This window comes from Coregonus clupeaformis, chromosome 10 (genome assembly GCF_020615455.1).
Source record: "Coregonus clupeaformis isolate EN_2021a chromosome 10, ASM2061545v1, whole genome shotgun sequence".
NCBI lineage: Eukaryota > Metazoa > Chordata > Actinopteri > Salmoniformes > Salmonidae > Coregonus > Coregonus clupeaformis.
Genome location: NC_059201.1, coordinates 37315304 through 37338937, shown reverse-complemented (window position 1 = coordinate 37338937; position 23634 = coordinate 37315304). Strand labels below are relative to the sequence as shown.

The 23634-nt window shown below is 46.5% G+C and overlaps 2 protein-coding genes across 4 annotated transcripts; both read right to left on the bottom strand.

Moving 5' to 3' along the window:
* Positions 1-597: 597 nt before the first annotated feature.
* LOC121575490 (tumor suppressor candidate 2) lies at positions 598-4924 on the bottom strand. Its single transcript, XM_041888610.2, has 4 exons — positions 4763-4924; positions 3943-4234; positions 3430-3550; positions 598-2197 (listed from the first exon to the last, which is right to left on the bottom strand). The coding sequence occupies exons 2-4, from the start codon at positions 4095-4097 to the stop codon at positions 2132-2134; spliced, it is 342 nt and encodes a 113-aa protein (XP_041744544.1). The 5' UTR covers positions 4098-4234; positions 4763-4924; the 3' UTR covers positions 598-2131.
* A 725-nt stretch (positions 4925-5649) lies between these two features.
* Positions 5650-16809, bottom strand: LOC121575489 (ras association domain-containing protein 1). Of its 3 annotated transcripts, none has more exons than XM_041888606.1 (7): positions 16651-16809; positions 14484-15092; positions 11742-11875; positions 8666-8770; positions 7866-8154; positions 6662-6777; positions 5650-6478 (listed from the first exon to the last, which is right to left on the bottom strand). In XM_041888606.1, exons 2-7 carry the CDS (start codon positions 14854-14856, stop codon positions 6329-6331), a joined length of 1167 nt encoding a protein of 388 aa, XP_041744540.1. In that variant the 5' UTR covers positions 14857-15092; positions 16651-16809; the 3' UTR covers positions 5650-6328. The 3 variants fall into 3 exon arrangements, with proteins under 3 accessions (XP_041744540.1, XP_041744541.1, XP_041744542.1); XM_041888607.1 differs by lacking the exon at positions 16651-16809 and adding an exon at positions 16379-16603; XM_041888608.2 differs by lacking the exons at positions 11742-11875; positions 14484-15092; positions 16651-16809 and adding an exon at positions 10399-10817.
* Between the last annotated feature and the right edge of the window lie 6825 nt (positions 16810-23634).

Genomic DNA, 23634 nt, shown 5'->3' with positions numbered 1-23634 from the left:
CACTCCGTGTTGCATCGTGCTTAAGAACAGCCCTTAGCCGTGGTATATTGGCCATATACCACACCCCCTCGTGCTTTATTGCTTAAATATACCACGGGTATGACACAAAATAACTTGTTCACTGTTCCAATTATGTTGGTAATCAGTTTAAAGGCACCTCTGGGAATTGTGGTATATGGCCAATATACCATGGCTAAGGGCTGTATCCAGGCACTCCACATTGCGTCCGGAGGCTCCGTATGGAGGGTGTGATGCAATTGTGGATCCTCCGGAGGCCAAATCAAGCTCGGTACCACGTCCCACATTTTTTAACGATGCGGAGGGCTCCGTATAGACATGATTGGTTGACGATAGGTGGGGACAGTACGTCCTGTATAAACACACTCACTTCCTTGACAACAGCTCTGCGAAGCGCAAGTATGAACGCCCTGCAGAGGACTAAGTTCCACGGTTGAAAGAAGGGATACATGTGTTTGGCTGTGTTTGCACTGGTATCCCAATTCTGATCTTTTGCCCAATTATTGGCAAAAGAGCTGATCTGAATGGTCTTTGTTTAATGGTGCATGGAAGAAATAAAGGGACAGAGACACGATTGGATATATTTTGAGTTGTGATTTTTTTTTAAAACAATGCCATTGTAGAACAGTTATAATAAATTAACAATTAAAATATATCGCCCAGACCAGTGAAGGAACAGGACTTTCGCAGGGGGACTCGAGTCAAAGCCTGGGACTGTACTTAAAAAAGCAGCTCGGAGTAGGATTGCTGATCTAGGATCAGGTCCCCCTTCCATTTAATCTTATTCACTATGATCTCAAAAGGTTAACACTGATCCTAGATCAGCGCCTACTATGAGAAGCTTCAGCCAGTCAAACAATAAAACACATCACATTACAATCAGCTCAGATCACATTGGCCAACAATTGTCTAAGCTCCATGGGGAAATGACAGAAGCAGAGCCAGCATCAGTCATGGTGGAAACTATATAAAGACATGACACAGCATAAAAAAAACTATAAAAAAAACTTGTACATGTAAAAGAGGGATGGAAACTCCAGTCCTTAGTGGCCTGATTGGCGTCACACCTTTGCCCCAGCTAACACACCGGACTCCAATAATCAACTAATTATGATCTTCAGTTTAGAATGTTTAATCAGCTATGTTTGCTAAGGATGGGGGGAAAAGTGTGATACGCCTCTGGCCCCCGAGGACTGGAGTTGCCCATCCCGGATGTAAAATGTCCATTAAAATGTTCCTATACCTCTGACCTCAGGATTTTGCCCTAATGGGTTAAGCCCTCTCATTACCCTGGAATAGGGTTGCAAAATTCCAGGAACTTTCAAAAAATTCCCTGGTTTTCGAGAAATCCTGGTTGGAGGATTCTGGATTTCCTGCCCATTCTGGGAATCTTCCAAATGGGATTTCTGTAAAACCAGGGAATTTATTGAAAGTTCCTGGAATTTTGCAACTCTAAATTTGGACGCGCTGAAGACTGAACAGGTAACGGAAAATCTCACCCCTTAATACCTGTTCCCCTCGCTGCTCCGTACAGATGGTAAATTCACTCTCTAGGCCAGGATTTAAAGATATAGGACCTCCGGCCTATTCTGACACACTCTACTTAACAGCCCATGGTTCAATTGGCCTCTTACATTCTCCTTACAAAGTACAGTGGATCATCCTACCAGAGCACACTAATGCGAGACAGGCAGATACATTGTCACATTTCATTTCCACTAACACACACAGGACCTGCATTGTATTTATTGAATAGGTTGAGGGTAACGGGAGCAGAATGATGTCTTCATCATCATCCATCTTCTCCGACACCTTTTACAGACCACCGATTGTCTCTGTAAGTGGCCACTCACTACTGTGTGTAACGTGACTGCACACAGGCCACACCTTACAGAGTCCACAGGTCATGCAGAGCCTGAACACGCTTTGAGCAACAGCACATCTGTCCTCACAGGTCAGGACGCCGGCCAAACATCACCGGGAGACCATGGCGTATTAGAGGAGGGTACGTGGAGGGCTTCAGGGTAAAGTATATGTGGCGAGGGAAACAAAGGGACCGAGTTGACACAGTGGCTCATCTGAGTTTGGTCTCAAAACATGGAACCAGGCTTCATCAAACCTCACAGAGAACGACAGGGAAATCCACATGGATGCAGGGGTGCTCCAGATGTATGGTTCCCTATAAGAAAAAAGAGACAAAACACAACTAAGCACATAATCATTCATTAGTTATCTAGCCCCTAACATACAGCAATGTGATCAGGATATTGCCATATTGAATATACTGGTTTGGGGGTGGGACAATTTAAAATCATGCATACTAGATGACATCAGAAGATAATAGAATTCCTGTTTAACCCATTACAGTCTAAGCCCCGTCTAAGCTGGGGTGGGGTTCTACTAAGCTATATGGAATTGTTTTAAGAAGGTCATACCAAGGATCATTAAGCTATTTAATTTAGAATTTTAAGACCCCTTGAAGTATCCAAAAAATAAAACAATTTGATGAAAAATTATTTTTGGCCTTACAGCTATTAGCCCATACAAATGCATTGAATAACATTCACTACATGGAACAAGTAGTCCCCCAAAAATCTAAAGGAAGTTATATATGCCAGGGCGGCAGGTAGCTTAGTGGGTAAGAGCGTTGTGCCAGTAACCGAAAGGTCGCTGGTTCTAATCCCCGAGCCGACTAGGTGAAAAATCTGTCGATGTGCCCTTAAGCAAGGCACTTAACCCTAATTGCTCCTGTAAGTCGCTCTGGATAAGAGCGTCTGCTAAATGACTAAAATGTAAATGTAAAATATATATATTTTTTTTTTGTACATGTATTTAACCCCTTGTTTTTGGCACTAAACAGTCTCCATATATACTTCCATTAATTTTTCAACTGGTACCAGGGGACCTTCAGACAAGCCTTTGGGCATTCTAGAGTCTCACCTTTCCACAGAGGTCATATCAGTGTGTAGGCCAAACCGTTCGGACACTACAGACGATTTTGTGAGAAGACCGATTTTAGGGATGTCTCATGGTCTGACAAACACCGCTCTAGCGCTGTCACCTTTCACCGCTGATGCGGAAGTGCGACATCGGCGGATGCGGTGGATTGAGACGCATCCAATGCAACAAACCAAATATCTATAGCTTAAACTGACTGATTTTTATGGGGATGTATTTATTATGCTAATTAGATTTCCGCAGAGGCGCGGACATCCACTCTAGGGGGCTAATCAGGAAAAATCTAATACCGGGGGTGTATTCATTAGTGCACGCCATAGCAAAACATTTTGCAACAAAAACTAGCATTACTATTGGACAAATTTAGGTAGGACCCCATTTCGTCCTGTTTGGTTCCTAGTGAATACACCCCTGAATTTTGTATTCCGACTGTTTGAGAGAAGGGCCTGTTACCTGAGGTATGAGGTTTTTCTGGATCTTCTTCAGTTTGGACCTCCTGCGGCCATTCTTCGTCACAACTGTCTCCTCGTAGAACTCGTGGGCCAGGTCTCCATCTTCGTCAAAGTACAGGGAGCTGAAGGCAGATAAGGATTACTGCTGGGTGGGGTCCAGAGAAATAAGAGCATGACAAATGTCTACCCAGTATAGATGTTGCATGGGTAAACCCCTCCCGTTGCGCACTGCCACACAGAGCTAGAAAGGGATGTCAAACATGTGCCATGTGTTGATCTGTGTACACCCCGAGACACAGACCTAGGCATACTGACATTGTGAAGGGAAGTTTCTAGAAAGATACAATTTAAAGGGTACACTATTATGTAAGAGCACAATATTGGCTTAAGTTTAAAGTTGCGTAAGGCATTAGGACATACAAGTCTTGCTCAATCCTGAGAAGTGGCTGGTTCTCTGACTTGTAGCATGTGCTTTATGTTATGATGACATAGCTACTTGTGATGCTATATTTACCTCCTTCTGGTAAACACGAAGGGCGTCCCATTTCGGAAACTTCTGAGCCTTGCCAGCGACTGTTCGTCGACTCCCTCTTTGGTTGGATCGCCATCACCACTGCCTGAACCTGCAAAAGGCCAATATCCTTTGGTTTTGGAGCCACTACCGCCCATCTTCAACTGTAGGACATTATTTTCTTGGCCGGACTGCACCCAGGAGTGATGTAGCGAGTTGATGCTCGATGTAGGTGTTGACAGGTTTTGAGACAGGGATGTTGTTTATAAAGTAGAAGACAGTAGGTAGCTACAATCTAAAGGAATTACAGAGAAAGGAAGTTAGCAGACATTGATGAATGGTGACATGTTTCCTTGGCAGCTGCTGTTTTAACTAAAGATCATATTAGCCAGATTACCTGGAATCTTATGTTGACATCATCTACTTACTACCTAACGTTACCTGCATACGTTAGTTAACGGTCTTTCATCTAACTAGTTCCCTGTACAAAAGCATAGCTAGCTAGTTAGTTAGGACTTGAGGTTGGCATTAGCCTTCAAAACCAATTTAGCTAGCTAGCTGTGCTAGCTAACGTTATCGGTTAGCGAGCTGTTTACAGCAGTTGCATTTCATATTGGACACAGGTTGATGTCTTGAGTTTGTTGGCAGAACATTCCATCGTGTCAGAGGGTGATATGGTAGCTGAGGGCCTTCAGAATATCAGATAGCTACGCTAGATAGCTACAAAACGCCATACTTGCTGTCAAGGTAACATTAACCAGCTAGCTAACGTCTCCCTTTGATTTAGGTTGCATGCTTGCAAGCACATTCACTGTCGACATACCGAGTAATTTCAGCTTGAAGTCAATCAGTCGTATGAAATCTAGGCTGTGCCAACTTCCTTAAGACGCCGAATGTCTTCAAAGCACAGATAACTAGCTCTCTTAAGCTGAACCAGCTAGTCACCGCTTTTAGCCTCTCCCTCACTTCCGTCATATGGATGTCATGTACCTACGTCACTTCCAGTAAAGAAAAATATATACTGAATGGAAGGTTAGAGAAAGTTCTTTATCATGAGGAGAGAGAGAGCAGATAAGTAAAATAATAGCCTCCTCTAAAGTGGGTGATGTAAGACATGATAACAACACTGATAACAAAAGAAAGATTCAATGACGTGGATAATGTGTTATTTTTTTATTAGAAGTGGAAGTATGAACACATTGCAACATAGATTATATTCCCTAGATATTTAATTCCCATAATAAAACATGTATGACACTGACTAATTAAATGTTAACAGGATTTCTCTGATTAATTAGGGCAGATGGCTTCCCAGAAAGCTGGGCCATGTTCAGTGGGAAGAAAACATTTTTGAAACGGGGAGAGGCCTAAACTTTCCCAATAAGAACACAGAATTTTGTTTTCAATAGCAAAACATTTTGCTACAGTATACCCTCCTGAACACAACCCTGGTCTGCAACAGATTACATTTACATTACATTTTCGTCATTTAGCAGACGCTCTTATCCAGAGCGACTTACAAATTGGTGCATTCACCTTATGATAGCCAGTGGGACAACCACTTTACAATATTATTATTTTTTGGGGGGGGTGGGGTAAGGGTGGGTAGAAGGATTACTTTATCCTATCCCAGGTATTCCTTAAAGAGGTGGGGTTTCAAGTGTCTCCGGAAGGTGGTGAGTGACTCCGCTGTCCTGGCGTCGTGAGGGAGCTTGTTCCACCATTGGGGTGCCAGAGCAGCGAACAGTTTTGACTGGGCTGAGCGGGAACTGTGCTTCCGCAGATTGACACATCAGACACTTTCAAGGATCCCATTATTAATGACCAGGGGAAATATGAGAGTAACAACAGCTCAATACAGTTACATCTTTATTTACCCAATCCTACACAGAAAAACTGAGCAGCAACATACAATGTTCCCAGTAAAAAAACTCCAGTTCTCCAGTTAAGCAGTGTCCAGACCAGGAAATCTCCTAGGTGTCCAGTCAATGACAGTATCATCTGTCCTCACTCCTCAGATAACTTCCTCCAGTCCTCCACAGTAGTGCCCAATCCAGGCCACACAACACATAATAGTAGCCTACTGGTTTGCACTAAATAGCCATACTCTCTCTCCTAGCTAGCACTGCTATTACCCTGTCTGTCTCAAAGACATGTTCATGATTGATCTCTGACTTCTGGTGTCGCCCCCTATCTAACCCCCTATTGGCCCTAGTTGCCCTTCACAGCTGCAGGGGTTGCTGTGCTGTATCTGCTACAGCAGGGACAGCGCTAAAGACATTTTAACTTTGAACTCAAGAGTGGCATTGTGTGCCATGCTCCTGGTGGCCGCTGGTCAACAACAGTGTGTATGCCTCTCTACCATGATGTCACCCATCATGCCATCACATCAGCCGGGGGTGGTGATGCTGGCCATGGCCTCCTTCATCCTATCCCTGGCCAGAGTGTAACGCTTGACTATCTGCCGGACGTGCTCCTCTTCCTCGCGCTGAAGGATCCGCAGGAAATTGCACAGCTCAGGAAAGCTGAATGCATCCCACTGTGGGAGAGAGAGAGCAACTCAAACAGTAAAGTTACATAATCACTCTGTCAACACTTTTCAATACACCTAATTTAAATATTGAGAGCATGCAAGAGCCTTAGTGTGTGTGTGTGTGTGTGTGTGTGTGTGTGTGTGTGTGTGTGTGTGTGTGTCACTCTTGTTTTAGAGGTGAGTACTCACATTGACCTCCCCCGTCTCATTCTCTTTCAACACCAGACTGAGGACTTTCTCATTGGGTCCGGCACACAGACGCAGGTGGAGCGGACGCTCGTCATCAGACAGCTTACGGAGGTATACTAGAAAAGTAAAAGAAAGAAAGAGACAAAGGAGAGAGAGAGAGAGATGGGAGGGGAGAGAGAGAGATGGGAGGGGAGAGAGAGAGATGGGAGGGGAGAGAGAGAGGTGGGAGGAGAGAGAGAGAGAGAGATGGGAGGAGAGAGAGAGGTGGGAGGGGAGAGAGAGAGAGGTGGGAGGGGAGAGAGAGAGGTGGGAGGGGAGAGAGAGAGAGAGATGGGAGGAGAGAGAGAGGTGGGAGGGGAGAGAGAGAGGTGGGAGGGGAGAGAGAGAGAGAGAGATGGGAGGAGAGAGAGAGGTGGGAGGGGAGAGAGAGAGGTGGGAGGGGAGAGAGAGAGATGGGAGGGGAGAGAGAGAGAGAGAGATGGGAGGAGAGAGAGAGGTGGGAGGGGAGAGAGAGAGATGGGAGGGGAGAGAGAGAGAGAGAGATGGGAGGGGAGAGAGAGAGGTGGGAGGGGAGAGAGAGAGGTGGGAGGGGAGAGAGAGATGGGAGGGGAGAGAGAGAGAGAGAGGTGGGGGGAGAGAGAGAGGTGGGAGGGGAGAGAGAGAGAGAGAGGTGGGAGGGGAGAGAGAGAGGTGGGAGGGGAGAGAGAGAGGTGGGAGGGGAGAGAGAGATGGGAGGGAGAGAGAGAGAGAGAGTGGGAGGGGGAGAGAGAGAGGTGGGAGGGGAGAGAGAGAGGTGGGAGGGAGAGAGAGAGATGGGAGGGGAGAGAGAGATGGGAGGGGAGAGAGAGAGAGAGAGAGGTGGGAGGGGAGAGAGAGAGGTGGGAGGGGAGAGAGAGAGGTGGGAGGGAGAGAGAGAGGTGGGAGGGGAGAGAGAGAGATGGGAGGGAGAGAGAGAGATGGGAGAGAGAGAGAGAGAGAGATGGGAGGGGAGAGAGAGAGATGGGAGGGGAGAGAGAGAGATGGGAGGGGAGAGAGAGAGAGAGAGATGGGAGGGGAGAGAGAGAGATGGGAGGGGAGAGAGAGAGGTGGGGGTGAAAGAGTGACACTGACACTTTATTACATTGTGTTTGGTATCATATTGAGTAGAATGATTTGAGCACGTTCATGATATTGCATTTAGGTTACATTGCTTATGGACACTCACTCTGGTTTTCACGTTCACTGCGCTCAAACAGGGCAAACTTTGCAGGGTTGTCCACCACAGTGAACTTGTTGAGCAGGGCCTCTATGACCTCTCGTGCCCGCGTCCGGGAGCTTATGTGCACGTGTTTGGCCGTGTCTTTGGGGAGGTAGAAAGATGTCCGGCGCTTCAGCCCTCCCTCCTGTTGTTCCTCTTCCTGTGGTGAAGACGCCTTCTGAGGGGGTGGGAGTGACACGGGCCGAGTCAGCTTAAAAAGGACCCTGATGAAGCCAGTGTATGATCCGTCTCGGTTCTGAAAGAGGGATACAGGAACATAGTGTCCTTAGATGGATTGTCAATGAACATGTCAATACAATGTGATCATAATGTGCCTCAGGAGCTCAAATATTAATTTACAGATTACCACATACGTATACAGGAAACAGGATATTATGGGTCAGCAACTCATTTACAGAATGAGGTTAACTGGTGATTCGACACAGGTGTGTGTGTGTGTGTGTGTGTGTATGTAACCGGTGTGAAATGGCTAGCTAGTTAGCAGTGCGCACTAGTAGCGTTTCAATCGGTGACGTCAATCGCTCTGGAGACCTTGAAGTAGTTGTTTCCCTTGCTCTGCAAGGGCCGCGGCTTTTGTGGAGCGACGGGTAACGGTGCTTCGAGTGTGACTGTTGTCGATGTGTGCAGAGGGTCCCTGGTTCAAGCCCAGGTAGGGGCGAGGAGAGGGACGGAAGCAAGACTGTTACATGTACATCTGTTGTTGTGTACATTTGTGTATGTGTGTGCATGCAACTACAATCACTTACCAGCACCATGTAGAGATTGCTGTTGATCTGAGCATTATATTCCTTCACTTTCTGCTGGATGTCACCGACAGACAGCACTTGTTTCCCCCAGTCAATAGGTTCAATCTTAAATAGAGGAGGAAGATGAGTTTCAAAACCGATCTCCTAGGACCTATAGTCTATGGTCTGTGTGTAGGCTCACTGACTATCCAACCACAAGATGTCAGCAGAGAGACTACTTGTTTTTCTAAAGCTGTATCACACACCTGCTTTATCATCTCCCAAATAGTTTTTTAATGAAACAAGTTATTTCGATTAAGTCTCTCCAAAATATGGTTTAGCCATGTTGTAAGTCAACGTGGACTATGTCCCTTCTGCGTACAGTAGCTAGTGCATGGTACTGTATTACAATAGTAGAGTAGCCTATGTCCTCTAGCATAAAGTTTTCCCATAACACAACCTCTCTTTCTGTACAGTAATCAGCGAGTTCACTCCCTTGGGTTTAAAGCCAGATGCATCAAGCAGGAAGCTGTGTCCAGCCTTGCTCTCTCAACCCCCCTCCCTACCAAGCCCAACTAGCAAGAACATCAGGAAACTCCGCCTTCAACAAGGACAGAGGACAGGAAGTCAGTGAGACACACACACACACACACACACACACACACACACACACACACACACACACACACACAAAGGTTAAATATAGGCTTTGGTGTTATATATCTGCCAGTTCCAACCACCATATTAAGAATTTCCACACAGCAGCACAATATCTCTTTGTACCAATTTTCCAAAGTGTGTCATGCAAAAACTGAATAATTCCCAGCTGGAAAAACAGCCATTTACAAATGGGACAGTGTGGAGCTTTGTAAGCACCCCATTTGCACAAATATGCATATTACCTGACACAACTCTGTAGAGTAACAGAGAGTTTATGTGAATGTGTTACTTTCTTGCATCAAATGGCAATAGTTTGACAACATATGTAATAGCCTAGTAGATAGCCATAGGGTACATTTGAGACTGTTGTAGGCCATTGGCCATGACATGACATTATGCAAATAAGATGAAAACTGTACAGCTTGAAACAATTGTAGTTAATTTATTTAAGTGGTAGCCTATTACTCAGCGCGGAATTAATATGAATATGTTACATGTACATATTACCTAAATTACCTCAACTACCTCGTACCCCTGCACGACTCGGTACCGGTAGTCCTTGTATATAGCCTCGTTATTGTTATCTTATTGTATTACTGTTTCCTTTTTTTTCTTCTTATTTGCTAATTATTATTATTATTTTAAACTTTTTTACTCTGCATTTTTGGGAAAGGGCTCGTAAGTAAGCATTTAACGGTAAAGTCTACACCTGTTGTATTTGGCGCATGTGACAAATACAATTTGATTTGATAAACACATCCATTATTCAAATAATTGGAGAGGACAAAACCTATGGGACAAAAGCCATATCTCCCTTCTCTTAAGATTCATTAACATCTGTTTAAGTCACTGTATTACACAAAGTAGGCTAGCATGTACATGTAGAAAATCATATTAGGCGAGCTACACTCAGAACTAAAGAAACGACATTATTTTGACAACAGGCTATGAAGACTATCAACAAAGACACGTTTAGGCTAAATAGTCATTAGAAAATAAAGGCACATATTTTTTTGGGGGGGACAGTATGTTATCTTATCAACTTCATAGACCAGACTTCTCAGAGTTTTTTTTTATTGCCACGGACGCCTCACCATTTTCCTTTGGACTTTGATAAAGAACGATGTGCGCGCTGTAAAAAATTGCTCCAGCTCCGAGTCCGAGTCATCCTGGCTACAATATCCGCTGCTGGTCGTGCTGCCCCAAGTCATCTCAAATGATGGGGTCTTTTCCATTGCCTCTTTTAACGCCATATCTCTATATTACAATGTTAACGTATTTGTGGATCCCTCACCAATTGTCATCAGTGCTCACAATCATAGCCTAGCTAATTAATTAATTAACTATATCCACTCAAGAAAAACTTTGAACAGGAACATTTAACCATAAACTCTTCACTACACATTCTAATATTCTACCATTCCTACTACTACTCTACTCGTCCCGTTATATCAGTCCCTCACATTATTTAGAATTGATGGGGAGTCCTATGTGGTTCTTGAGTCCCACCCATTGCCCCTTCCAGACCGTGAAATTAACGGACTGAATAAGCGTCTAGCCCCTCCCCCTACTGCTACCATAAGCGCAAGCCCCTCCTTGTTTCCAGTGAAACATTTAGCAAGTGGAAAGTCCAGCTGTGACAGCAATTGCTCATATGGCCATTGTCCAGACCTCACCACAAAAAACAACAATAGTCAAACTACAACTAACACATAGGACTGTTCTGGCTCCTGTGCTGTCAAGAGGAGACTAGCCTATTCATAGGCCTAGAAAAGGATGTAGCAGAACAGACCTGTTGAATAATATATAAAAATGTGTTGACTTTATTATTTGATGCTTTATGCATGTAAGGATATATTTTCTGTGGTTGAAAAGTTGAACAGCTGTTTTATTGTGACGTTGCTAAGCAACATCCTCCTCTCCACCCCTCTCCTAAATTGCTTGAGGAGGCTCTGGCGGTCCTGGCAGGCAGTCTCAGGAGGTAGGTAATAAAATCTCTATCTCTGTGAGCATATGGCACTCTGAGACTATAGGCTCTAAAAGCAGTAGGCCTAGACGATCTATGAGTCCCCATCCCAATTACCCCACCCCCCAGTCCCCCAAAGATGGGACCCCAAATGCACACACACGCACAGACAGACACACACACACACACACACACACACACACACACACACACACACACACACACATAGACAGACAAATACACAAGAACGTGTTCTGTTGGATTAGTACAGACCTTGGACCTTGGTTTATCTCTGCAATACACAAACACAACATGTTGTACCCCCTTCTACCCCTTCTACTAACTGCAGGCTATATATTATGTTCTTCATGAATTCCCTCTCCTTTGTTAAAATAACATTTACAATGGAAAGGAAACTGAAAAACAATAGAGACACACTGCAACACCTAACGAAACGTATCTCTTACTTACCACATCCACGTTAGTGTCTGTCTCTACAGTCTCTTCAGAAACATCTGTTTGGTCGGTAGTGAGGAGTCTACTATCTGTGCTGCAATCCAACTGGATAAACGGTCGACATTGGAAGTGACAGGTGTAACTGCAGTCTTTGGGAAGAGAGAGAGAGAGAGAGAGAGAAAAAAAGAGAGAGAGAGAGAGAGAGAGAGAGAGAGAGAGAGAGAGAGAGAGAGAGAGAGAGAGAGAGAGAGAGAGAGAGAGAGAGAGAAAAGGGCAACCAGTGAAGAACAAACACAATTGTAAATACAACCCATATTTATGTTTATTTATTTCCCCATTTATTTTCCCATTTGTTATTTAACTATTTAAACATTGTTACAACACTGTATATATGGAACTTCTGAGTGTAATGTGTGCTGTTAATGTTTATTTCACTTTTGTTTACTATCTACTTCACTTGCTTTGGCAATGTTAACATATGTTTCCCATGCCAATAAAGCCCTTAAATTGAAATTGAAATTGAATTAAGAGAGAGAGAAGACAGACAGGGAGAGAGGGAGAGAGAGAGAGAGAGAGAGAGAGAGAGAGAGAGAGAGAGAGAGAGGGAGGGGGATGGGTCACATTTACCATTCACACATTTTGAATAAACCATTTGCCTCAAATGTGTTTATTCTGCCAATCATCATTCATCTTGTGCATGGAAACTAAGGTGTTATGTTAACTGATTTCACCCTCCCAGCTTTCTCATTATCATGTGGTATTGGGGTCAGCAGCAGCACAGCAAATGTAGGTCTTCACTGCCCCTTGTTGTTGATTCTGTCCACCACATCAACTATGAATGAGGAGTCTCTTCGGTGTTGTAGGGTCAGTGTTGGGGAGTAGTGAATTTAACTACATTTTGCAGTAGCTTGGTAGTAGTTGAACTAAAATTAAATCTAGGTAGTGTTTTCAGTAGTTAATTACTTTTTTGCCATGTAGCGGTGTAGCTACCTACTGGAACTACAAATAAAATATGGGTTAAGTAGGCAATCATTTCCTTTATTTTTTGGCATCAGACCTGCCTGATTCTCACTTGAAACATATTTTTTGTGTTTAATAGGGTAAATAACACATTCTGTTAACATATGACCCCAAAGTGATATGTTCTTGCAATCTGTAGTCTATGACATTTCGGGGAATTCGGGGAACGAAAGCTGATTCTAGATCTCTACCGAAGGGAAACTACAGCCTGGAGCCCATTAGTAGCACTGGCAATCGAGACTAATGAATGAGTGGCTCAGCCCCATAGTACCTACAGTCGTGGTCAAAAGTTTTGAGAATGACACAAATACTAATTTTCACAAAGTCTGCTGCCTCAGTTTTGATGATGGCAATTTGCATATACTCCAGAATGTCATGAAGAGTGATCAGATGAATTGCAATTAATTGCAAAGTCCCTCTTTGCCATGAAAATGAACTTAATCCCCCCAAAAACATTTCCACAGCATTTCAGCCCTGCCACAAAAGGACCAGCTGCCATCATGTCAGTGATTCTCTCGTTATTACAGGTGAGAGTGTTGACGAGGACAAGGCTGGAGATCACTCTGTCATGCTGATTGAGTTAGAATGACAGACTGGAAGCTTTAAAAGGAGGGTGGTGCTTGAAATCATTGTTCTTCCTCTGTTAATCATGGTTACCTGCAAGGAAACACGTGCCGTCATGATTGCTTTGCACAAAAAGGGCTTCACAGGCAAGGACATTGCTGCTAGTAAGATTGCACCTAAATCAACCATTTATCGGATCATCAAGAACTTCAAGGAGAGAGGTTCTATTGTTGAAAGTCCAGCAAGTGCCAGGACCGTCTCCTAAAGTTAATTCAGCTGCGGGATCGGGGCACCACCAGTGCAGAGCTTGCTCAGGAATGGCAGCAGGCAGGTGTGAGTGCATCTGCACGCACAGTGAGGCGAAGACTTTTGGAGGATGGCCTTTTCCAGCATGATGGAGCACCTTGCCATAAGGCAAAAGTGATAACTAAGTGGCTCGGGGAATAAAACATTGAAATGTTGGGTCCATGGCCAGGAAACTCCCCAGACCTTAATCCCATTGAGAACTTGTGGTCGATCCTCAAGAGGCAGGTGGACAAACAAAAACCCAAAAATTCTGACAAACTCCAAGCATTGATTATGCAAGAATGGGCTGCCATCAGTCAGGATGTGGCCCAGAAGTTAATTGACAGCATGCCAGGGCGGATTGCAGAGGTCTTGAAAAAGAAGGGTCAACACTGCAAATATTGACTCTTTGCATAAGCTTAATGTAATTGTCAATAAAAGCCTTTGACACTTATGGAATGCTTGTAATTATACTTCAGTATACAATAGTAACATCTGACAAAAATATCTCATAACACTGAAGCAGCGAACTTTGTGAAGACCAATACTTGTGTCATTCTCAAAACTTTTGACCACGACAGTACACATATTTAACTCATATACATTTGACTGCTGCTGCAGATTCCTTATTGATTGACAAAATACACAACACAGAAATGCATGCAGTCCAAAGACTCTTTTGGAATAAACTTTTTCCCATGCTCATGCGTTCCCCTACACTAACTAACTAACTAATCTAAGAAGTAATCATCTAGTTTTTCAAAAATATCTGGAATCTGATTACAATATTTTTGCATGTAATCAGTTACTCCCAAACCCTGAAAACACATACAGTGATCATACACGCGTACACATACAAACACACACACACACACGGTTGGTACTCACTAGCACAGCTCAGGCTCTGTTTGTAAAGGCCCCAGATGAATTCACCACACAGGTCGCACCAGGTGATCTGGGTGTAGCTGCAGGGCTGGAAGTCATGTCCCTTTCCAACCTGCCCTGTGAACCACGAGGGCCCCTCAACACTCACACTGTCCCCCACCAGCCGAACCACCTGGCTGGGCCTCTCCGGAGCCCTCACCTGCCTGGGTGTCAGGGGCGCTGCTGGGGGCAGAGAGGCTGGTGGGTCTGGTGCCAGCTCAATGCGATCATTCAGGCTGAGGTCTTTCAGCTCAATCAGCTCACACTTGGACATGCCGTTTACCCAGGCAAACAGCCGGGCAACGGCTTGTGGCGGCTCACTGCCCATGGTTAGCATGGACTACAACCGGTCCACACAGGGAACTCAGTCTCGCTGGCATTAATCCATCCACTGGCCGTCGCAGCGTCTGTATTTAGAGCTTTGATCATGTCAGATGAGGTGATGTCTATAGTGCAGAGAAAGTGTTGGCTGAGAATATTTGGGTTCAGTCCATCTCCAGTGTGATGTGTAATGTGCCAGAAAAGGTGTCCATGGAGTCCTCTTCAGGCTCTGTCTTTGACCAAGCCGGTTATCTAAATTACAGGGAATTCAAAAAAGGAATCATACAGGAGTTCTATAATCACAATCAGACTTCATCACATCTCAGCATTATTCTGAATGCTGTCTATCCCAGCTGTTACAGTCATTCCCTTCACCATGCCATCACATACCCATTTGCATCCACCAAAACTAGAGAAAGATTTCAATTCTGTTTAACAGTTCAATAGGCAGCAAAAGTCATTGGTAGAATATAGCTGTCTCTGGCTACAACTGAAATATAGCCTACAAATGTAAAAAATATTTGTTGGCCAAAGCCAGGATTCATAAGATTATATAAAATGTGGGACAAGATGACTAGTTTAATCCTGCATGAGAGCGCAGCGGAGAGCATAGCTTTTGCGTGACAGTGAATAAGGCAGATATAATTTCAAACAGCCAAAGGAAGCCTTTGACATGACAGAAATATGACAACATGACAGGCCACCTGTGTTCCTGTGACTGTTGGAAAAGAGGCACTCAGCAGGGATTGACATGAGGGAAAAACAATACTTGACTATAGACTGTAGACAAAAAGGCACTATTCTACTAGGGAATGCATACAATTGAGAGGGTGAATGACAATAGCCTATCCATTGCTATTCCAAGCATGTGCAGCATGCTCATTTAGGCCAGTGGTTCCCAACCAGGGGTACAAGGACCCCTGGGGGTACTTGGCCTATCCCTATGGGATACTTGTGAAGACTCATGGGACCATAGGCCTACTGGTAAAATGCACATAGGGGGTACTTCAGGCAGGGGTACTCCCGACAGAGCAAAATTCAGTTGGTGGTACAGTAACCGAAAAAGGTTGGGAACCACTGATTTAGGCTATACATTCTGGAATAAAATAAAGGGATTTCTTCCCTCAAAATTGAAAGAGATATAGCTCAGCTAATAGAGCAGCCCTGACAGAGGTCGACCCCCTAAATCCACTGGTGCCCTAGCTGTGACCAGGGCAAATGTACCTATCTTTTTTATATTATGAATGCAGTTAATTTCAATATGTTTTCTCCCAACCCAAGGTGTTGTTGAAACGTTTCGTTCCATCTTCAATGCACCCCTACTGTGCCCTTATAGCCTAATTCAGTGACACAAATAAGAACAAGAGCTGCACGGATTTACATCTGGCCAACTGGGTCACCACTATGTGCAGCGCAGCGCAACAACTATCCACATTGGTTACAAATTAGTTACACAGACTCGACCATGTTTGCAGTTTTTACAATAATTAATAGACTAAAAGATAGCCTATGTGTATTGATGTTAAATTGTAATTTACCATCGGAGGTGTTATTGAGGTCATCACATCCAAGATTGGTAGGTAGCCTACAATTTCTATAAACTTAATTTTATTAAAACGATCATATACATCCCAGAACAGCACTATTCTCGATGACCATGTTAATAACGACCAGTTAACGACCAGTTTTAATCCGACGGCTGAGCTCTCTGAAACAGAGTGAGGGACTGGGTTTACTGACACCGCGCGCGACCCACCATGATGCACCACAAACAGCACATTTGTAAAAATGTATTTTCTACCCAACTCACCTCTCTTCGTGTCCACCTCCTCATTGTTGGTTAGGCATTAATCGTGGGTAGCCTACATTTTGACTGGGTCCAAGGTTGAGGTCCATCGATTCGTTTTTTTCTCCCCTCAAAACTGCCTGACAGTCACTCTCTTCAATGTTTGCGCATGCACGCTGTAGTCAGATTACTGCTGCCTAATCCGGTATTTAACTGTCGTGTTTCATGTCGCTCCTCAATCTTCATGCCAAGAGGTTTACCCGGATAGGCTGTTCTCCATCAAACAAAGCAGAATGTTTCAAAATGTAGTGTTTATATAGACTAAATTCCTGGAAGTTATGTTACTGCTCAAATGAAACAAGTTGCAAATGCATGCCAGTGGGGAGCTGTCCATTGCTGAACGTGTTGAAATCGATCTGCAAGGTGTGGGAGAAAGTGAGATCTAACAGTCCACTTCATGAGATGTGATATTAATATACTCGGCCTCCTATGCAATTTTGCATTCTAAAATATTTCTGATATTCCAAGACATTTAGTCATCCCCAACTCACTGAATGTAGCCTGGCCCTAGTCAAATTGGCTGTTTTACTGATTAAATATTCAATGTTTTGGAAATCACCAGAAGAGAAGCCTCGGGTTAGAAATATGGAGCTCTGTTCTCCAAAACCAGACAGTGAAGATGAAAGCAGAGATCTTAGGCTACATTGTATGAATATTAAAGTGTAATGTGTTTTTAGTATAGCATTCACAGGTAATATTGAACACGATTAATGGAGTAATAAATAGCAGGTACGCCTATAAACGATCATGCTCCCTCCTTTTTATGATGAACCAAGTGTAAGTTTATGTTCATCCTTTATCTTCTTCCTTGGTCAGAGAGGAAACGCAGTCTTTATCAGGGGGAAGGGAGGGAGGGACTCTGAGAGGCCCACAGTAGATAACAAACACTGGGCAGAGAAAGGGAGAGAGAGAGAGAGAGAGAGAGAGAGAGTCTGGCACTGGGCCATGGGTCACAAGGGTGGAAGGAATCCTGTCCTTCTCTCCCATTGGAAAAATATTTTAATTGGTTTTGAATGGCTGATTTGCTATGGTTGCTGCCTGCTGGACTCATTTACTTACTCCACTCATTTCAAAGCATCAATCTGAGCAGGCTCTTTTCTGACAAGTAATCCAACATCATTGAACTGAATTCAAAACTAATTCACAAGAAATATGTTGCATTATTAACATTGGCCCAGTTGGAAGTCCTGAACCGAAACCATTTCATAAATTATAAAATATATTATTCCTACATTTAATGTGTTGTATTGTACAAACATTATTTTTTTCTCATTCTTGAGGGGGGAAATAGAAGGTAAGAGGAGGACAAATACACCTTAATCATGATGTCAAACATTTTGTATCCTTCCTGTCCATTTGTACACGGTTGAAGTAGAAACTAAGAGACAAGTATTGTATAATTAAACAGAGAGAGAGAGAGCGAGAGAGCGCGAGACAGAGAGAACGAGAGAGAGATGGAGCACATGCTATGACCACATGTGAGTGAAGAGAAGGTTCAGCCCAGCAGATAAGAACCAAATATACACGAAATCGTTCCATTTTATGATACAAGTATCAAACTTGATACACTAATACTAGATACCTGAACCTTTTCACACGTGAGTTCCAAATATCTCTAAAGGTCACCCCAGCATGAGATGTTTTATGCACTTGATGTCAGAATACACTGACTGTTCCAAAACGTGATTGTTACGCAACAGGACAGGTAACACATGCTACCTGCTAATTATCTATAGGCTATGTTTCAACTTGTCAATTTCAAATTATTTTATAACAAGTTGTATTTTCTAAGAACAGTTTGAATTGAGGTGTGTGGCGCCTCCTCATTAATTCACATAGAAGAAGGCCATTTCAGTGTTGTGGACAATTTACGTTTGAGGCTTTACTGAGCCGTACAAACTTCCCTCTTCGAGGAGAGCCCTTCCCCATTTTTTCCACACATCAAGTATGCAGACATCTGCGCAGTCTTGCACGAACTGGCACATTTTCTGGCAGGCACTCGCATTGTTGTTTTCCTTACAAATAATAACTTTGGACATGTGTGCGTTCCTATCGAAGTAAGTGCCTTATTTTCTGTATATCGTGTTGTCGTTTGTACTGTAGCATTCAGTATGTATGTATGGAGCATAATGTATTTACAGTTTTATTCACATGTTTTCAAGTACTGGTGACAAATTATGCTTTCCGATTATTGCATAGATTGTAATGGACACCTATGATGTGTGTAAAATACTTTTTTGATGGTTGTACTGATTATAATGAGCTAATGCTAAGCTATTTGCCAGCTATGTGTGGCGTTATGTTTGTTGACATTATACAATGCATTCTGGGTGTCACGTAAATGTCCGTCAGACCAAAGATGTTATAATGAGGTGAAGGAATGGTTCACTCATCTTTCAAATGAACTTCCGGAAGTGAATGAAGGGAAGTGAACTGAATGATTGTAAACGACACACCCCCTTCAACATGCAAACTGCAAACAGACCAAACTCATCTTGTCTCCTCTTATTATCTTTGGTTGACGCGAAAAAACAAACATGGCGGTGTGCAGAAACTACTCATATGTGATGGGTGATTTGAAGGAGTCAGGCGCAGGAGGGCAAATCACAGAATAAAAGGTTTATTCCGAAACACAGTAGGACGCAGCAATGCGTCAAACACTTCAGTGCGGCAAAACAGGCGCACTGAAAAACAACGAAGCACACGGGTGAAAATAACCCGGCGATACAAAATAACAAAGAGCTCCACCAAGCTAATCGAACCTCCACAATAAACAATCACACACAAAGACAAGGGGGCAGAGGGAACACTTATACAGGTACTGATGAGGGGATATGAACCAGGTGTGTGTAATGAACAAGACAAAACAAATGGAATGATGAGATGAGGCGCGGCAGTGGCTGAAGGCCAGTGACAACGAACGCCGAAGCCTTCCCGAACAAGGAGAGGAGGCAGCCTCGGAGGAAGTCGTGACAGTACCGCCCCTTTACACGCAGCTCCAGCAGCGCGCCGACACCAGCCTCGGGGACGACCAGGAGGACGCGGAGCAGGGCGAGCCGGATGGTGACGGTGGAAATCCCGCAACAGGGAGGGATCGAGGTTATCCCTCACCGGGACCCAGCACCGCTCCTCCGGACCGTACCCCTCCCACTCCACGAGGTACTGAAGGCCCCCCCACCCGACGCCTCAAATCCAGGATGGAACGGACGGCGTACGCCGGGCCCCCTCGATGTCCAGAGGGGACGGAGGGACCTCCCACACCTCAGACTCCTGGAGCGGACCAACCACCACCGGCCTGAGGAGAGACACATGGAACGAGGGGTTAATGTGGTAATCTGGAGGGAGTAGTAACCTATAAGTAACCTTGTTTATTCTCCTCAGGACTCTGAACAGCCCCACAAACTGCGGGATCAGCTTCCGGCAGGGCAGGCGGAGGGGCAGATTCTGGGTCGAGAGCCAGACCCGATCACCCGGTACAAAGACCGGGGCCTCCCTGCGGTGGGGGTCAACGTTGGCCTTCTGGCGATGCACGGCGCGTTGGAGGTGGACGTGAGCAGCGTTCCACGTCTCCTCTGCGCTCCGAAACCAGTCATTCACCGCAAGAGCCTTGGACTGGCTCTGATGCCACAGTGCCAGAACTGGCTGATAACCCAAAAGACATTGAAATGACGTTAGGTTAGTGGAGGAGTGTCAGAGAGAGTTCTGGGCGTATTTTCGGCCCATGGCAAGAACACCGACCACTCCCCGGCCAGTCCTGGCAGTAGGACCGCAGGAACCTACCCACATCCTGATTCACCCGTTCCACCTGCCCATTAGTCTCGGGGTGAAAACCAGAGGTCAGGCTGACCGAGACCCCCAGACGTTCCATGAACGCCTTCCAGACCCTGGATATGAACTGGGGACCCCGGTCAGACACTATGTCCTCTGGCACCCCGTAGTGCCGGAAGGCGTGTGTAAACAGGGCCTCCGCAGTCTGCAGGGCCGTGGGGAGACCGGGCAGTGGAAGGAGGAGGCAGGCTTTGGAAAAGCGGTCCACAACAACCAGAGTGGTGGTGTTACCTTGAGAGAGGGGAAGATCAGTAAGGAAGTCAATACACAAGTGGGACCATGGCCGTTGTGGAACTGGTAAGGGCTGTAAATTACACGCTGGGAGGTGCCTAGGTGCCTTACTCTGGGCGCACACTGAGCAGGAGGAGACATACACCCTCACGTCCTTAGCCAAGGTAGGCCACCAGTACTTTCCAGTCAGGCAGCGCACTGTACGACCGATACCTGGGTGACCAAAGGAGGGGGACGTGTCACGGACAAGAGAAGGCACGTACTGCAGCCCAGCTGGACACTGAGGTGGAGATGGCTCTGTGCGTAACCGGGTGAGGAATAGGGCCCACCTGGCCTGGCGAGGGTTCAGCCTCCTCGCTGCCAGGATGTACTCCAGGTTACGGTGGTCCTTCCAGACGAGGAAAGGGTGTTTCGCTCCCTCGTGCCAGTGCCTCCACACGGTCAGGGCTCGGACAACAGCCAACAGCTCCCGATCACCAACGTCGTAGTTCTGCTCCGCCGGGCTGAGCTTCTTGGAGAAGAAGGCACAGGGGCGGAGCTTGGGTGGCGTGCCCGAGCGTTGAGATAGGACAGCGCCTATCCCTACCTCGGACGCATCCACCTCCACTACGAACGGTAGTGATAGATCGGGATGGGCCAGTACCGGGGCTGAGGTGAACAGAACCCTCAGGTTACTGAAGGCCCTGTCACCAGGTATTCGTATTGCCCCGTGGTTGTGCTGAATGCTGTCTTCCACTCGTCCCCCTCTCGGACACGCACCAGGTTGTACGCACTCCGGAGATCTAATTTTGTGAAGAAGCGCGCCCCATGCATTGACTCGATCACAGATGGAATGAGGGGTAGAGGATAACTTATTGTCCCCTTGTTCAGTGCTCGGTAATCAATGCAAGGGCGCAGACCTCCGTCTTTCTTCTTCACAAAAATTAATTTGAGGAGGCGGGTGAAGTGGAGGGACGTATGTCTCCATAGCCTCCGTTTCAGCCTGCGACAGGGGATACACAGGACTCCTGGGAGGCACAGCGTCTACCCGGAGGATTATCGCGCATTCCCCCTGCCCGATGAGGTGGAAAACGCTTGCGCCAAATCGAGGTATTCGGGGGGGAATGCGCACGGTGGAGGTAGTGTCTGGACTTTCCAGCGTGGTTGCACCAACGGAAACACCTAGACACCTACCCTGACACTCTCGCGACCACCCTGTGAGAACCCTCTGCGGCCATGAAAAGGTGGGGTTGTGTAATGCTAACCAGGGAAGACCTAACAAAACAGGGAAATCAGGAGACTCAATAAGACTCAAAGTAACATGCTCTCGATGAGTCATTTTGAATGCTTAGCGGAACAGAAAATGGTCCAATTCACGCATGTATCAAGAGAATATCCCTGGTCATCCCTACTGCCTCTGATCTGGCGGACTCACTAAACACAATCGCTTCATTTGTAAATGATGTCTGAGTGTTTGTCACGATCGTTTACTGAAGATACGGACCAAGGCGCAGCGTGATAAGCGTACATTTTATTAAGTACTTAACTCAAGACACAAAACAACAAACAAACGAAACGTGAAGTCCTAGGTTACACAAAACAAACCTTAACGGAACAAGATCCCACCCCGACTAGTGCCAAACAGGCTGCCTAAGTATGGTCCCCAATCAGAGACAACGAGATACAGCTGCCTCTGATTGGGAACCACCCTGGCCAACATAGATCTAAACGATCTAGCACATCAACATAGAAAATAAAACACAGAAACTACACACCCTGGCTCAAAATTTCAGAGTCCCCAGAGCCAGGGCGTGACAGTACCCCCCTCCCCCCAAAGGCGCGGACTGCGACCGCGCCACACAAACACAATAGGGTAGGGGCCGGGAGGGCATTCCACCTCGGAGGCGGATCCGGCTCCGGGCGTGACCACCACTTTCTCACCACCTCCCCGTTGCGCCCCTGATCTGGTCTGGCACCGCTGACTGGAGCTGGACCCAACGACGGTGGATCAAACCGTACAGGCTCCGGACTGGAGCCGCTGGCCGGAGCTGGACTGGACACCGGTGGAGCGGATTGCTCTGGCTCCGGAGTGGAACCGCTGACTGGAGTTGGACCGGACCCCGGTGGAGCGGATTGCTCTGGCTCCGGAGTGGAGCAGCTGACCGGTGCTGGACCAGGCACCGGTGGAACAGGCACGGGCCGTGCCGGACTGGACACACGCAGCACTGGCTTGGTGCGGGGTGCAGGAACGGGCCGGACCGGGCTGACGACGCGCACCACTGGCTTGGTGCGGGGAGCAGGAACGGGCCGGATCGTTTGACGACGCGCACCACTGGCTTGGTGCGGGGAGCAGGAACAGGCCGGACCGGGCTGGCGACGCGCACCACTGGCTTGGTGCGGGGAGCAGGAACGGGCCGGACCGGGATGACGACGCGCACCACTGGCTTGGTGCGGGGAGCAGGAACAGGCCGGACCGGGCTGGCGACGCGCACCACTGGCTTGGTGCGAGGGGCAGGAACAGGCCGGACCGGGCTGGTGACGCGCACCACTGGCTTGGTGTGAGGGACAGGAACAGGCCGGACCGGGCTGGCGACGCGCACCACTGGCTTGGCGCGAGGGACAGGAACAGGCCGGACCGGGCTGGGAACACGCACCACTGGCTTGGTGCAGGGAGCAGGAACAGGCCGGGCTGGACTGGGAACACGCACCATTGGTTTGGTGCGAGGGTCAGGAACAGGCCGGGCTGGACTGGGAACACGCACCACTGGCTTGGTGCGGGGAGCAGGAACAGGCCGGGCTGGACGGGAAACACGCACCACTGGCTTGGTGCGGGGAGCCGGAACGGGCCGGGCCGGACTGGGGACACGCACCACTGGCTTGGTGCGGGGAGCAGGAACGGGTCGTACCGGA

Bases quoted from the DNA above. Each gene is read 5' to 3' on its own strand.
- LOC121575489 (XM_041888606.1), bottom strand. From the start codon at position 14,856: ATGCTAACCATGGGCAGTGAGCCGCCACAAGCCGTTGCCCGGCTGTTT. The intron at 8,155-8,665 runs GTAAGTGATTGT...TCCCTCTTTCAG, and splicing joins GCAATCTCTACATGGTGCTG to AACCGAGACGGATCATACAC. The intron at 6,479-6,661 runs GTGAGTACTCAC...TCTCTCCCACAG, and splicing joins ATGAGACGGGGGAGGTCAAT to TGGGATGCATTCAGCTTTCC.
- LOC121575490 (XM_041888610.2), bottom strand. From the start codon at position 4,097: ATGGGCGGTAGTGGCTCCAAAACCAAAGGATATTGGCCTTTTGCAGGT. The intron at 3,551-3,942 runs GTAAATATAGCA...ATCTGCCTTCAG, and splicing joins TTCGTGTTTACCAGAAGGAG to CTCCCTGTACTTTGACGAAG. The intron at 2,198-3,429 runs GTAACAGGCCCT...TTTTTCTTATAG, and splicing joins AGAAAAACCTCATACCTCAG to GGAACCATACATCTGGAGCA.